This window comes from Epinephelus fuscoguttatus, linkage group LG5, assembly GCF_011397635.1.
Source record: "Epinephelus fuscoguttatus linkage group LG5, E.fuscoguttatus.final_Chr_v1".
NCBI classification, from domain to species: Eukaryota; Metazoa; Chordata; class Actinopteri; order Perciformes; family Serranidae; genus Epinephelus; species Epinephelus fuscoguttatus.
The window spans coordinates 36,102,491-36,119,632 of record NC_064756.1 but is presented as its reverse complement, the minus strand read 5'-3'; the positions used below and the strand labels follow the sequence as shown (position 1 = coordinate 36,119,632).

General features: G+C 39.1%; 1 protein-coding gene across 1 annotated transcript in view; it reads right to left on the bottom strand.

Annotated features, from left to right (window-relative positions):
• Window positions 1-14,746, bottom strand: part of myo7aa (myosin VIIAa) — a 63,482-nt gene extending 48,736 nt beyond the window's left edge. The window contains exons 1-4 of the mRNA XM_049576536.1: window positions 14,677-14,746; window positions 689-802; window positions 347-499; window positions 66-83 (exon numbers count right to left, since the gene is read on the bottom strand). Coding sequence (XP_049432493.1) covers window positions 66-83; window positions 347-499; window positions 689-802; window positions 14,677-14,694 — 303 coding nt within the window. The 5' untranslated portion in view covers window positions 14,695-14,746. The remainder of the gene's footprint in view (window positions 1-65; window positions 84-346; window positions 500-688; window positions 803-14,676) is intronic.
• Window positions 14,747-17,142: the final 2,396 nt, after the last annotated feature.

Sequence of the window (17,142 nt, the reverse complement as noted above, 5' to 3'; positions counted from 1 at the left end):
GCAGGTGTTGCATTAAATACACGTACATCTCTCCAGCTATGCTGTACGTGCAGGAGCTGACTTACCCTCCCACCACAATTTGTCTTCATAGGAAACATGGAAAGAGAGGAAGTACAAGTGGCAAGAGGGGCAAGAGAAAGAATAAAGAAGCAAGCAATTCAGATAACAGCAGAAAAGTGGTTAAAAGCAGATGTTGCAGTTCAGTAATGGTTGGTTGGTTGGTTGTGAAATAATACTGCGGGAGTGTTACTAAAGACCAGTCAAGCTGAGGCTGTAGTTGTACAGTTCAGCATACTGGCATCAGTGTGCAGCAGTACTTTAGTAACAATATTACAGTAATACTCACATATATGAGTTTTTCTCTGTATCTGATGAGCAGGTTTCGTAGGATGCCAGCTTCGTTGAGGTCTCCCAGGCGGATCATGTCCTCCACTCCATGGATGGAGGTGGGATGCATTGGCTTGATGTTGGTGGAATTCTGGGGGGAGATCCAGTGTTCCTGGTAGGAGAATGTATGTATGTAAATTTCACACAGAATCCAGGCAATAAAAAAACAGATGGAGGTCAAACATAGCGCATATATACTGTAAGGGGGGATTTCAGACACAGCCTAGCATGCTCGCTATGACATAAATAAACCTATTTTAATAACTGAATGTAACAAAAGAGTGTTTCACTCAGCACTTACATTTCCTTCATCATCCACCACCTGGATCTGTCCTGAGTCACAGAGTTTGACCACTGCGCCGATGGGCACCTCAAACTCCCGACCGCTCTTCAAGTCCAACCAGACATAGTCGCCCTGGAAATAAATAAATAATTTAGGCTAAATCCAAGACTAGGATTGGGATCATAATTTACAGTAATCAAATCACTGTCAGAAGAATCAATTTTCAAGTTCAGATTAACAGGAATGACGACGATCACATGAGAAATCAAAACCAGAAAGGGACCATCACTTTATTATAGCATCTCCATAAATGTGATTTGGGGTTTATATTTGTAAGATGATTAAACCCGTAATTAGACTCCACATTTCTTTGTTTGAATAACTCAATCATAACCATTTTCACACTGCACCAAGACTTTGCTAAATACAGTCTGGAGACATGTGAACCTTTTCAACTCAGACTGTGGGTTAAACAAGGTTTCATATCATCTTACTCTACAGCTATGGGCTGATCTTTATTCCCTTACGACATTTATTAAAGATATATTTGCTGATTTTCAACCAGCTTTGTACCATGACAATTTGGGTAGTATGTGTTATTGACCTAGTAAACCTTCCCCCAGTCTTTCCAGCACCCAGATCTTCCTGATGATTTGCAGGTGAGAATTTTCACTGGCTCTCGGAGTATTGCCTCTTTCTATTGCATAGGCAGCCCAGTTTTTCCAATAGTGACATACTGCTTTAAAGCTAAAACTGCTTTAAAGAAACATGTTTTGTGTATTATTTCTACTATTTAAATAAATGGTGCAGTCTGAGAAGGGTGAAATAAACTGTGGATGATCTCCTGATCCAGGCAGACAGTCCTATCTGGACTAGAAGGTTCTGGAAAGAAATAAACACAAAATGTGTACCAGGACTTTGTAGAGGTTGGCAGGGAGGACATCTAAACAGCAGACAGTTGTAATGTAGGAGAGGAAAGAAGGGTTAGTACAGAGGGGTGAATGAATGCCATGAGCAGATATTTACAAATTTAGAGGCAGTCAAATACTTCCTGTCAGTCTTTTGAGTATCAAACTTTCACACATAGGCTTGAAAGGTGTCTCTGAAAAGTTACTCCCTCCTGGATTGAAGGCCTTGTAGTTGGTTACAATGGATTCCAACAGCCACCACTAGCCCTAGTTTGAGCCTCTCATTCAAGTCACATATTGCTGATCTTTGGAAAAACCCAAATGGTGGTTTGATAAAAACAGATGTCTTTGCTTAATTTACACATTACTAGCCTATATGCTTCAACAGCATAACTGAATTCCTTAAATTCAGTTATGGCTTTTGGTTTTGGTGTGCCACCACAAGATTTTCAGTGACCCCATCTGGCCACACTTATTAAAAAATTCTGGGGGCCCCACTGGTTCACAACCAATGCATCTAATGAAAATGGAAATACTCAAGTGAAGTACAATAAATGTGATCCAGGAAGTCCAGTTTTACCAACAGACCCATGAGTTTGAAGGCTTATCAGATGCCAAAACACTACACAGATGTTTAAAACACAACACAGTTTACTACTCTTACTTTATCTTTCAGCACAACAATTGCAGGGTAAACAGCAGATAGCTATACACTTTTACTGGGTGACATCACGCTGTGGTCTGGTAAAAGCTGAGCCACATTCAAATGAATGAAAGAGCTGCATATTTCACACAGAGCTTAAGTTGGTCTGAATACAGCCTTGGATGTGTTGGTAGGTGGATTCTGCTACCTTTGTACAGAGTCGGGCTAGCTGTTTCCCCCTGTTTCCAGTCTTTGTGCTAAGCTAAGTTAAATGACATCTGGCTATAGCCTTTTATTTAATGGACAAGGTCCTTAAAGTTCAACAAATTCTATGATATCCAAAATTGAAGTTAAAGCACTCCCTTCATTGCTCACAAACATTGCCACAAATTGTTGCCTTTGTGACACAGTTTTTAGTAACACACACACACACACACACACACACACACACACACACACACATACACACACACACAATGGTACATCAAAAGCTTAAGCTGTTTTCAGATATACAATTATGATTCAGTACTCTGAAGAGATTCAACACAACCACATTCTTGTGATTCATGTATTTACAACACATAGTTATGCAACATTACATATTGCATAACAACAGACAGACTGACTCTCTGTCTCACACACACACACACACACACACACACACACATACACACAGGTATCATGACAAGGCCACACAGAAATATAATTAATATTTGATGCATGAAACAAGGGAACACACGTATGTATCTTACGCAACACAAAACCCACAGAGGACAGACATACAATTATGAGATATGAAACTTAAAACACAGACACACACACACACACACTTGCGTACCGGTAGAAGTGTGCTGTGTTTCATTACAGTGTTGACGTTCCGTAGCAGTGCCCATTTTGCCAGATCTTTCTCATAAAGTTCCACATATTCCCGACGCTTGTACATCTTCACATGCACAGTACAAACTCACACACTCTCACAATGATATCTGATGGAAGCAGTCTTCTAATTGCACAATATCCACAAATACAGGTGGCAAGGTGTGTAAATTGGTCTGATGCTTGTGTATTTCCTCCTACTGCACCCAGATGGACAATTTCCAAATATCCAAGTAAAAATCAAATAGATAGATCCTCAGGATAACACATATAGATGTCACAAAAACTCAAAAATGTTCAAAATCTTAATGGTTTGACAGGTTCAGTTCATCGCAGATTCAAGCAGATTGTGGTCACACATGTCACCTCTTGTCCTCTTCCTTTGGTTCATCTGAAAAAAGAAAAAAGCTGAAATGCCCGTTAAATGATGCAAAAAATAATGTCAAGAAAAACAGGTCCAATATGAAACATCATATGGTCTAATAGGGTCAAACATCCTGGTCTGTGACCCTGTCTCTCTGTATCCTTCTTTTCCACTATCAGGAAATGGACTTAAAAAAATCCAGCCGTCTGCTTATTTTCAGGTCACTTTGAAGTTTGCACTGCAGCAACATTTTGAGACAATCCTCCTCCTGTCTCTCCTTCTCCCTCTATTACACTCACACCATGTTAACCCAGCCCCCCACAACCTCCCCTGTCACCCTGGCAACAAGATGTCACTTCCTCCTCAGGTGCAAGCAGGTGTGTCCTATAGTGTTGGATTTCTGTATATAGATACACTACTGGCTTGTACTGCAATGTAAGTTCGGCAGGTTATGCAGGATGAACTGTGTGTTTCCTGATTGAGAAACATTAAAGACAATATTATTATACTACTTATATTAAAAGTAATGGTGACTTTACAACAAGTACGTAGTTCAGACTGGTCTAATACACTGTTTGTGCATATGCCTACGAAAAGTAATACATCACCATTTGTATATAACCCATGAATCATGAGCCAGTATTTTGTATAACCCATGTAATCCGTAAGGGTGCGATCATGTGACCAATGCACTGATGGGAGTAAAAAAAAAAAAAAAGGTATAAAGACTGAAAGTCTGCACAAGGAGCCAGCTGGGTCAGTGGATGGGTCAAACAACACAGGACTTTCCCACAGTAGACTGGTGTTCTGAACCATGTGAAACCAAGTGAACACTGAGTCATTTAAAGGTACCTTGTCATCATGTTTCTTGTCCTAAACCTTACCTACATAACTTTTCCTGCCTAAACCTAATCTATGAACATCTACATTAAGTAGGCAACTTTACGGTAAGTACATAATATCATTCATTGGGATCGAAGTTGTGAGATATGAACTGCTGTATGTGATTTTTCACAAGATATCATACGCACCATTGTATGAGGATAATTGAGTTACTGAGGGATGACTCAGGAATGACCTGATAATTAATGAATCATTAGTGAGTAATTCCTGAATTGAGGACTTAATTAATGAATCCTTGGGAATGATTAGTTCATAAATACCTATGAATTAGAATAACTGCCATTGGGGCGTCGGTAGAGTAGTGGATGGTGCCGGCACCCCATATACAGAGGTGTTGCCTCGCTGCAACGGTCGCAGGTTCGACTCTGGCTCGTGACCATTTGCTGCATGTCATCCCCCGCTCTCTCTCACTCCCCCATTTCACTCTCTCCTGTCAATTAAAGGCAAAAGCCCCCCCAAAAAATATATATATAAAAAAAAGAATAACTGCCATTTACTTCATGAGTCGCTCTTGATTAACTTTAAGCCAGTAGCAAAAACTAGTATCGACTCATTTGCCACTCATTTCTTAAAATCATTATCTGCCATTTTTGTGTACACTGAGTAGTTATTAAATAGTCCCTCATTACTTCATATGACCAATATTTACCCTGAGGAATAATTCAAAATAAAACAGTCTAATAAAATGAAATGTTTAGAACCTTGTGATTCCCTCAAAGTTAATTGTTGAAAATGAAAAGAGCTCATTCTCTTCAGGCCTTGCACATGTAACATATTGTTCTGTCATTGCCTTCCAAGATTTCTTGGTCGGACGACATTGTTGAAGTGCTTTTAGACACCAAGCGAATCATCAAGGTCAGTGACAGCAACAGGACGACATTGTTGAGGTGCTTTCAGACAGCAAGCAAAGTATCAAGGTCAGTGACAGCAACAATAAGAAAAGGGATGGATGCTGCTCTGGTAAACATGCACAGGAAGCAATACAGAAGCTGTTTTTACTGCATCAGTGTTCCCTGAATATGGAGGCTGTGGCTCAGGAGATAGAGTGGGTCATCCTTTAGTCACAAGGTTGGCAGTTTGGTCTACGACTCCTCCTCTCTGCATTTTGGAATGTCCTTGAGCAAGAGCACTCAAGAATACAGGACCCCAAGTTGCTCCTGATGAGCAGGCCAGCGCCTTGCATGGCAGTTCCACCACCAATGGTGTGTGAATTATAGGGTAACACGGATGTGGATTTCATTGCCCCATCCCACTCCCGCAAAACAATTTCTGTCCTTTCCCAATCCCCAAAAAATGACTCCCGTCACATCCCGTTCTCATGTTGTTTTCAAATGATGAAGAAAACAATGTTTATTCATGGTAGAGCTGCTTATTTATATACAAGCATAGTCAGTCAACTTTACAGTAAAGCATTATGCTGAACTAGCATCTAATGTAGATAGCATACCTACTACAACTGTGCAGTGGCGGAAGTACCAGTACATTTACTCAAGTATTGTATTTGAGTGCAATTTTGAGGTACTTGCACTTTACTTGAGAATTTCCATTTTCTGCTATTTTATACTGTGAGGGAAATACTGTACAATGTCTCAACAATTGTTGGATGGATTACCGTGAAAGGCTACACATTCATGATCCCCAGAAGATGAAGTGTAATAACTTTGATCCACTGACTTATAATCTAGTGCTATCGTCTGGCCAAAGTTAAATTTTACGAAAATTACCTGCAAAACTCAAGACCTTCCCATCAGCCGCAGCTGTGTTCAGTGCTAATTAGTAAATACCTATGTTATTATTATACCTGCTCAACATCAACATGCTAGCATTATTAGGTTGTTAGCATGCTGCTGTTAGCATTTAGCTTTAATTCTGTTTGTTTCTGTCTTTCTTTTCTTCCTAATCTGCACTCTGTGTGTAGCACAAGATGTGTGTCAGTGACTGTGTTGTGTGTCTGTGAGTGTGATGAATGGTTGTTTGAGTATGTGTTACATATATGTCAGTTTAATTAAGTAAATACTCCGTCTGGCAAACTGAGCCACCTGAACATTACACCACCAAGCATCTGTTTCACATACACACACACACACACACACACACACACACACACACACACACACACACACACAGCCTGTGACAGAGTAAGCAGGAGCGAGAAGGGCCAACAGCAAACTATCAGAAACCACATGTTGAATAATTTAACACAGAGGACCTGTATGGTGTCTGTCTTTTTGTGTTTATATCTCTGCCTCTGTCTTTCTTTTACTTCACTTCATTCATACATCTCTTACAGTATATGTACTGATGTGCAGATGGATGTAATTTATATGAGCTTGATAACTGATAAGCTTTAGAGACAATATTTAAGTCAAAGGGCTTTTCCAATGATGATTTTGCCTGGTACTTCACTGAAAGTCAAATAACAGAACCACAAACAAAGATCAAATATATCTTCTATAGGATGAATGGAAGTTAGTGAAACAACCTGATGCTGTGTGAGGCAAGAAGATATAGCTCAGTTTGGGATACTCATGCTCTACAGTATATAATACAGACAGCAAAACAAGCATAAAGTAGCACCATAAAGTTAATGCTTTGTTATAACATGTTTAATTTTGATCTGACACATGACATTTACCTACTCCAACTCTAATCTAAAAATAGATTAGAGTATATATAATGAGTAAAAGAATAAAAAAGTCAGGGTAAATGATTGAAAGGATAGGAGAATTCCTGGAAAAATAGAAAGTGCACTTTACAGAGTGTCTCCATCAGGCAGCTGCATGCTCTCTGGGGTTGATTGTGACCACGCTAGACAATCCTTGCAATTCCAGCAGACGTGCTGCAGCACATTTCAGAAGAATCCCAGAAACTAGAAGATATGCTTCATACATTTTTGACAGATCTAGTTTTCCTTCTAACAGGTACTGTATGTGGAATATAGATACAATATCATTATGAGGATTAATTTATTTTCAATAACTAAAACAAAGTCACAAATATTTGATCCATGTCATTCATAACTGGACTTTTAACAATATTCGCTGTGTTTGTAGGCTATGGCAATTGTAGGCCATTTCTTACTTTGTAGGAAATAACAACAATGAACATAATTAATAAACAAGAACAGAAAAAAAATCACTAAATAGCTTAATTACTTATGGTACAAGCACAAATATCAAGGACAAATGTCCAAGTCTACAAAATGGAGCAGGTAATCCCTCCACATTTGAAATGCTCCTGGTGTACTATGACACCATGCGGCAGATGGAACAAAGTTAGGTTGTAGGTGTCACTTCTGGCTCCCTTACAATTAATATTGCCATGAGGATAAACAAATAAGTTTTTATTCATCTTATATCGTGCCTAACTTTAATGAATCATAATATGTTAGGTATGGAATTAATTTGCAGATGCTCCAGTTCAAAATGAGACAACACCTTTTGCTGGATGTCAGTATTTGAGTCACAAATACCCCCCACAGGCTGGTTAAGAGGAATGAGGAGTCAGCAGTCATTATGAAATGAAACAGTCAATAAATCAGGTTTTTCAGCAATTGTAAATTAACACAACCAAGAGAGGTCTTTGAGCGTATGTGTTCACAATATATAGAGCTCATTAGCCCAGTACTTTGCAAGATTGTCTGCGGACCGACGGATAAATGTATACACACACATGCATGCACACACATGAACAAATGCATAATGCCCTCCAGGCTTTCGCCTGGCAAAGATAATGACTGTTTCACTGCTGACTGGCTGACCTGAATGTGCCTCAAACAAACATGTATATTTGAGTGTCTTCCATGACAGCATTCTCCCATCACAACCATCAGTCTCATTTCGACAGAGTTGTTTTAATTCACAGGCCTTTAGAGGCTTTCTACACAAGTCATTTAAAGATCAATGAAGCCCCCAGGTCAACTAACTAGACACTGCAGCAAATGGAAATGGCCTTGATAATTCATGGCCCAGTAGAGTAGTTCATTTCCACATGCCAGGCTTCAGGCTTGCAGGTTTTGGGGCAGCCATCATGCATGATATGTTATATGCTGTTTGTGCATAATTGCAACTTGCAGCAAAAGATGCTAATTACCATCATTTCTCCCTCAAAAAATCTTCTGAAAACTAAAGGGAATGTCTTCAGTGATGGCTTTAAATGAAAAATGGATTATGAAACTCTCTCTTCTGTAACTCTGTCTTGTATTTATTGAGAATAGCAAAAGTTACCTCTGACACAACCAGCTCTTGTAGTTATTAATGCAGTTTCATGTAGTTGTTCAATAAACCGCCTGACCTATATTGTAACTCTTAGACCTCTAATTTCATGCAGCTAAACATATGAACATAAAGGTTTTTCAAAGAGGTCTTCAGTTTATCCTTTAACACAGGAGGGCTTTCCACCATGACTATAATCTCTCACACACACCATGCTTTGGACAAACGTGACTGAGACAAGCCACAGTGTTGCTGTGATGTTAGCACGACGGCAGTGATGTAATGTCCATGCAGCCTGTGGTGGATGGGTGTGTGCTCTCATCATCTCTTTCTTCAGGTAAATAATTCAGGCCAGACATGAGCCAGGTATTCACTTACACCTGCTAATGTCACTCCATGTGGAACACACCACACAAAGAACTGATAGAAAAACTGTTTTAGGGTTAAAACGCCAACCACAAACGACAATGTCCAGCTGGGAAAATTCATAATTTTATTTTGTATACCTATGATCACTTTATAATATAAGCATTCAAAAAAATAGAAATTAAAGACAAGGAGACAGAGTCTTTAGAGAGTAAACACCTCCACAAGTTATTTGTAAATATATCTTCCTCTAAAGTAGTTTTTAGTTGTATTTTAAAAAAAAAAAAAAAAAAAAAAAACCTTTTATTTCCTTTGTTTTTCTCTCCCAAATAAACTGGAAAGGTGAAATGCATCACTTCCTGTATATGGAGATTTTCTTTCCTGAAAAGAGCCTGTGTTCATTCATTCATTATCTGTAACCACTTACCCTGCTACACAGTTGCAGCAGGCTGGAGTCTATCCCAATTGATATTGGGCAATATCTGGCTCTATAGCTACTGAATGCTTCACTATGACCACTCACTCAGCTAGCCTCTAACTGTATATGTGTTGTTTGCGCCTGAGCTAATAGTGTACACAGTGTACACTGCCCTCTGCTGGTGTTTATGCAACTTTTTTGTCACCAGTTGGGAAACCGTATTCTGCAGGTAAACGTTTTGCAACAATGTGCTTCCAAATACTCCTATTAAAATGTAACAGCCTCTGAATGAACACTGAGACCATTACATTATGCTGTAACTCTGCTGAAACTCAGATTAATGCAATTAGTTTAGAGTTATTGAAATACTGGCTGCAGCTAGACACTGAAGGCACTGACAGCTCACCTCATTTGCATTTAGATAGATCATTCAGATAAGTCAAAGGTCACAGGGTGAGATATAGTGACAAGCTAATTGTGCTGGTATTTGTCGGTAAATAAAGCCGTCCATAAAAACACAGATAGACTCAGCTCTGCTTTCTGCTTCAGTGGACAATTAACATTAACATTTTGTCTGTATTCTGCCTCCACAAAGACAGCAAAAGAACAAAGCAAGAAGACACAGCAAATATGCAGAGGAAATATGACTATTGAAGAAATAGTCAGTGGTGAAATAAGTATTCAGACCCTTTACTCCAGTAAAAATAGTAATACTGTAACATAGTAACACTTGTAATTCCAGCATTCAAATCTTACTCAAGTTAATGTGCATAGGTATTATCAGCAAAATATTCTTGGTCTTAAAAGTAAAAGTGGTATTTATTTATAGCACTTACTATTATTATTTATCAAAATCATGTGGTGGCAATACAAATATTTTTTGTTATGATTTTAAAGGATTGAGTTAATTACTCTAAGCAAATTTTAATTATAAGCTTTCAAAATTAGTAACAGAAGTTCTTGGTATAAATGTGTCAGTTTTGTCTGATATAATGCAGGACTCAATTAATTTCACTGAAAATTAATTTAATCATTTCTTGTGTGATTCTGCATACATTTACTATATCATAATTAATATTATTTTTGGAGATCAATCTTATAAATATCATGATACTGATTTTAACCGTATCATCCTGCAGATAATGAAATAATAATTAATTCTTCATATACTGCTATGTAGTTTCAACAAGTCCTGTTTTAGAGGCAAATATGTTTTGTATGTAAAATGTGAATCTTTGAGTTAACTAAATAAATATTATTGGAGTAGAAGTATTAAGTAGCAGACAAAAACATATCCTCAAGTAAAGTTCAAGTACGAAGTTTTAGCATTGTGTTATTCCAGCTCAGTTTTAAGTCTTGCTGCTAACTGCAGCTTTGTGGTATCTTTTTACACTCCATGTGTACTAGGTTTACTCCAAGTTATACAAGCTCCCTCCAGGGTCTGTAAGTGTACACTGCAGACCGCAGCTCACCACTGCAGACTGCACAATATCTGTCTGCAGGTGAGAGGTCCTCTTCAGGTAAGTGTCTGCCCCCTGCTGGAGCTTATTACATGTTTTATCTCCACTAAGAAAACAGTGTTCTGCAGTCACTCAATTGGGCAAGTAAAATACCTCCAAATTGTACTTAAGAACAGTGTCCCTGGGTCCAAAATGGGCTACACACACACACACACACACACACACACACACACACACACACACACACACACACCACCCCTGTCCTGTTATCATTGTGGTTGTCCAGTAAATGAGAGAGACAGAACTGCTGAATGAATGAATGAATTAAGGAATAATTACCAGTCACAGACAGTGGAATTTCATGCGGCAGTGAGCACAGACAGAAAACAGCAACTAAACAGAACAGATAAACAACAAACAAACAGGCTTTGTAGAAGTATAAAAATGTTTTCTAAACTAATTGAAATTACAGTCAGTATCATAACTTGGCACACACAACAACTGCAGGAAACATAAAAAGGTCTGCGGTATCATGAGGCTGAGCAAGAATGCACTGATATTTAATTTTTATTCATTTAATTATTTTTTTCAATGGAACCTTATGGATGGATGTAAGCTGAAGTTTGTGTTGAGTAATGTGAAATGGACAGATTTATTTTAAAAAGCTATTGTGTGCTGAATAATTAAATTAGCACTAAAATTCTGCATTATATTAACAAAAAATGAATAATTAGGCCTAACTCATGAATTTAATTATCTTTATAATGGAGTTTATTAATGCGTAATTTAAACTCCATTAGTTAATTTATAATAATGTATTTGGATTTAACACCATAAAAGTGTATAATTATTCTGATGGAACTCTCCACAAAGTGAGCATGTATATGTAACTGTATCTTTGGTACAGTAACAATGCTGTCAGTTCCACTTTCTAAAGTGGAAACAAACCACTGGTTGTTTGGTGCAGTTTTAGCTGTATTGATTTCAACTCAACAAAGAAAGCAAACTAAAGCTTCAGAGTCTGATTTTAACTCCCAAATGTTCCAGCTGCAAACCAATCATGAAACCTAAGCCCTGTTCTCCTCAGGGATACAATCTTTCACCAGAACTTTCCAGGCTACTTTGTTTTCCTTCTCTGGCAAACCAAACCAGACTAACAACCTCTGAAATGTATTACTTTACTCAAACATAACAAGTAAAAAAAAAGAAATCATGACAGCTATGAATGCATACACCTATATACCTGCCAGTGCACAAGTCAGGAGTAAAGACTTACAAAGTATTCCAGATGCAACAGAAAGTCAGGCAAGAATCCTTTGGATGGAAGTTCATACTACTGAAGTGAAGCCATACTGTAGTACTACAGTGGGGACAGACTCCACTACCTCGCCTAAGTCAAGTGCCAAAAGAATTCCCAAATACTAACATGCTTGTATTTTGGTGTGTGAGAATAGTTGAGCAGCTAAAAGAAACCCAGGTGAACACAGAAAGCACCATAACTCAATTGTGACCACATCTGTATGACCACAAAAATACATGTAAGGGCCCTGACACACCAAGACAATGGTCTGCAGTTGGTCAATGTCTGGCCATTGGTGATTGTGTGTAACAAAGTTTTTGCAGTGGGTCCTACAACGTTGGCACTAGTTGGCCTTTGTTGGCTTTTCTTCGGACAACTCAACGTGTCGAAGCAGCACCAGAGTGAAATCACTGTGATTAACAGGTGATGGTAGTGAGGAAAAGCAAACTAATGGCTATAGTCAGGAGGACGTGAAATCAATTTTTTGCCATTAAACTCTTCAGCAGAAACTGTTCTCAGCTGTTTGTGTTATTGTTCGCTAGTGCAGGGTAAATATTATTTGTTCATTCAACATTGGGTCGTGTTGTTAATATGCTAACTGGTTAACTGGCTAACTAGCATCTTGAATCCATTCTGTCAGTCTTTCACTTTCACATTTTAAATGACCAATAGAGACCAGCAGACAGGCTGCTGGTATGGACAGTTTTTCCTTCCAGGCAGGTGCAGGAGGTACGTGCTAGTTGGCTGTAGTCTTTGCGATGTGTGCAAGTGCAACTTCTTGCCTGAGACACAGATGTTACAAGGCAAAGTAACAGTCAGCCTTTGTCACCACTAGTTCTTTGACATCAGAGCGGTGTGTCTAAAAGGCCTAAAAGAAGTATCCCACTGCTGAAATTGATGAATTAGAAAAAAAAACTCTGGAGACTTTTCCCTTATGGTTGACATATGGAAATATTATTTGTGACCTCCAATATGTGCAGGTCTTGACACAACATCACATAGATGCAGCGAGGGATTACACTGCAAATACTAGCTCTGTAGACACTAAAACATCAATTTTGTACATGTTGATTAATTAGGCGGTTGTGTTATCAATCTTTAATCACAGCACAGACTTCCGCCCCTCACCAACCATAAATTACCTCACAAAGTTTAAGCTCATTTCATTAAAAGTCCAGAAACTGTAAGTATGTCTTGACCCCAAACAAATCAAAAACACAGTCTAAAACAGCATCTGCCATGAGGAAATGTAGTGAATTTACTATACATTCACAATCTCCATTAGTACAGGGTCAACTCAAAGCCTAAACCTACCTGACTGCCCTGATACTTTGTATTTTAAATTTAAATAGGCTACATTTGTTGACAAAACTGTAAAAGGCATCCTGTCATCTGACTGCAGTCCAAGTTTACCTGGATGAGGGTGTTGTATCTGTAGCTGAGACGGCGTACATCTCGATCCCAGCCCTCCAGTGACCAGTCAGATCCCCTTCTGTTCATTTTCATTGTCATGGTTACCACGTCTAGTTAAGATCTGTGCACCATTCTGAGTGTAAATGGGACAGTAAAAGACTAAAACATGAAGGCGTCTTTCCTGTTGTGATGTGAGGATTGGTTGATATTATTTTGTAAATCAGTGACAACAGGTCTCCTGAGCATTGTTGTTATTTATGTTTCAACAAAAAGATCCACAAAGATATCCCAAAATATATGAGACCAATGCGAAATATCCTTGGCTTGGTGGTAAAAAAGGCACAAAATCAAAACAGAGCAACATCTTCAGAAAACTGGTCATGTGGTAAAACAAACAAAAACAACAACAAAAAAATTCACTTTTTCCAAATGAAATTTCCCATGAGCCACACGTTTAGTCATCAGGTAAAATATTTCCTTCCAAGGAGCAACGAAAGCAAAAATGTTTTGCTGCTGATAAAATATCATCCACAAACTTCTTCTTTTCACATATAAAAACAGATAAAAGTCAGCACAGTTTGATTACACCCGCAAAGTTTGGATGGAGGTCAGAGTGTATGTGATAAACATCCACAGAGAGGAGGGCGGGCTGATCTGCTTGTGTGTGTGTGTGTGTGTGTGTGTGTGTGTGTGTGTGTGTGTGTGTGTGTTCACTTGTTTTATTGGCTTGTCCCATTTGGGCCTCCACAGTGGGGGGACTCTGTCAGATCTGATTAGTTGATCAGAAAGGCTGACAAGTTCAGCAGCGCATTTACTGAGTATCAAAAACACCGACATTAAGGGCAACGCATGCTTGCACACACACACACACACACACACACACTCAGAAGAATGCAACCAGTATCTTGTGTGTGTGTGTGTGTGTGTGTGTGTGTGTGTGTGTGTGCGCGTGTGTGTGTTTGACTACAAAGAGGATTCAGTGGAAAAAATGCAGCGTAATGAGCAGCTGATCCTTAATGAGTGCTGTAGCTTCACAGCTACAAGCTGCAGACATGCACGCACACAGACACACACACCAACCACCATGCACACACAGCCATCAGTCGTGTGTGTGTGTGTGTGTGTGTGTGTGTGTGTTTACCTGCTGCAGAATGACCATGGTTGTGGTTACTGTCCTTATGACTGGACATCAGCAGTCACCAGTAGACCCTGAGACAGACAAAGAGAACAATAAGAGAATCCGTTTATCAAGATAATAATTATTTACTGTCTAGTCCTACAGTGGGTAAGGTTTATTATATTTTACTTTAAATTGCATACAGTTAGTAAGGAAGGATGTAAAGTGTAATTAGTACAGCATGGGAGTAAAACTAAAAATGAGAACATAAAAACAGCAAAAAGAAACAAAAAATTAAAACATGAGCAACAACAGATCTTAAAAACACACACAGTTACAAACACTTGTGGTATTCCGCATTTTTTTGTGTCAAGGACCCCTGAATTCATACATATTAGGTTACAGACCTCCATTTGTTAAAATTTCGCTGCAGGAACCTCCATTTCAAGTTTCAAATTGTATAGCTGTCAACTACATTGGGAAGAACATTGTGGAGGAAGTGAAACCTACATTGAGGATAATTCTTCTTCTCTCACACACTACTTCTATAGTGAATTAAATAATGAAAATAAACTTTTCCCCATTTTTTGGGGGATCCCCTGGAGCTTCCTGGACCCCTGTTTGAGAACCCCTGAATATAATATCAACTATATATATATATATACAGTACAGGCCAAAAGTTTGGACACACCTTCTCATTCAATGCGTTTTCTTTATTTTCATGACTATTTACATTGTAGATTCTCACTGAAGGCATCAAAACTATGAATGAACACATGTGGAGTTATGTACTTAACAAAAAAAGGTGAAATAACTGAAAACATGTTTTATATTCTAGTTTCTTCAAAATAGCCACCCTTTGCTCTGATTACTGCTTTGCACACTCTTGGCATTCTCTCCATGAGCTTCAAGAGGTAGTCACCTGAAATGGTTTTCCTACAGTCTTGAAGGAGTTCCCAGAGGTGTTTAGCACTTGTTGGCCCCTTTGCCTTCACTCTGCAGTCCAGCTCACCCCAAACCATCTCCATTGGGTTCAGGTCCGGTGACTGTGGAGGCCAGGTCATCTGCCGCAGCACTCCATCACTCTCCTTCTTGGTCAAATAGCCCTTACACAGCCTGGAGGTCTGTTTGGGGTCATTGTCCTGTTGAAAAACAAATGATCGTCCAACTAAACGCAAAGCGGATGGGATGGCATGTCGCTGCAGGATGCTGTGGTAGCCATGCTGGTTCAGTGTGCCTTCAATTTTGAATAAATCCCCAACAGTGTCACCAGCAAAACACCCCCACACCATCACACCTCCTCCTCCATGCTTCACAGTGGGAACCAGGCATGTGGAATCCATCCGTTCACCTTTTCTGCGTCTCACAAAGACACGGCGGTTGGAACCAAAGATCTCAAATTTGGACTCATCAGACCAAAGCACAGATTTCCACTGGTCTAATGTCCATTCCTTGTGTTTCTTGGCCCAAACAAATCTCTTCTGCTTGTTGCCTCTCCTTAGCAGTGGTTTCCTAGCAGCTATTTGACCATGAAGGCCTGATTCGCACAGTCTCCTCTTAACAGTTGTTCTAGAGATGGGTCTGCTGCTAGAACTCTGTGTGGCATTCATCTGGTCTCTGATCTGAGCTGCTGTTAACTTGCGATTTCTGAGGCTGGTGACTCAGATGAACTTATCCTCAGAAGCAGAGGTGACTCTTGGTCTTCCTTTCCTGGGTCGGTCCTCATGTGTGCCAGTTTCGTTGTAGCGCTTGATGGTTTTTGCGACTCCACTTGGGGACACATTTAAAGTTTTTGCAATTTTCCGGACTGGCTGACCTTCATTTCTTAAAGTAATGATGGCCACTCGTTTTTCTTTAGTTAGCTGATTGGTTCTTGCCATAATATGAATTTTAACAGTTGTCCAATAGGGCTGTCGGCTGTGTATTAACCTGACTTCTGCACAACACAACTGATGGTCCCAACCCTATTGATAAAGCAAGAAATTCCACTAATTAACCCTGATAAGGCACACCTGTGAAGTGGAAACCATTTCAGGTGACTACCTCTTGAAGCTCATGGAGAGAATGCCAAGAGTGTGCAAAGCAGTAATCAGAGCAAAGGGTGGCTATTTTGAAGAAACTAGAATATAAAACATGTTTTCAGTTATTTCACCTTTTTTTGTTAAGTACATAACTCCACATGTGTTCATTCATAGTTTTGATGCCTTCACTGAGAATCTACAATGTAAATAGTCATGAAAATAAAGAAAACGCATTGAATGAGAAGGTGTGTCCAAACTTTTGGCCTGTACTGTATATATATATATATATATATGTATATATATATATATATAACAACATACGCAACAAAATGCAACAACAAAAGACAAGAAAAGGAGGGATGACCACTCCTCAGTTTTCAGAGTAGCCCCAGTGGTAAATAATGGGAGCAAAACACACACACACACACACACACACACACAAACAAAGTCAGATGATGTTTTACTTATA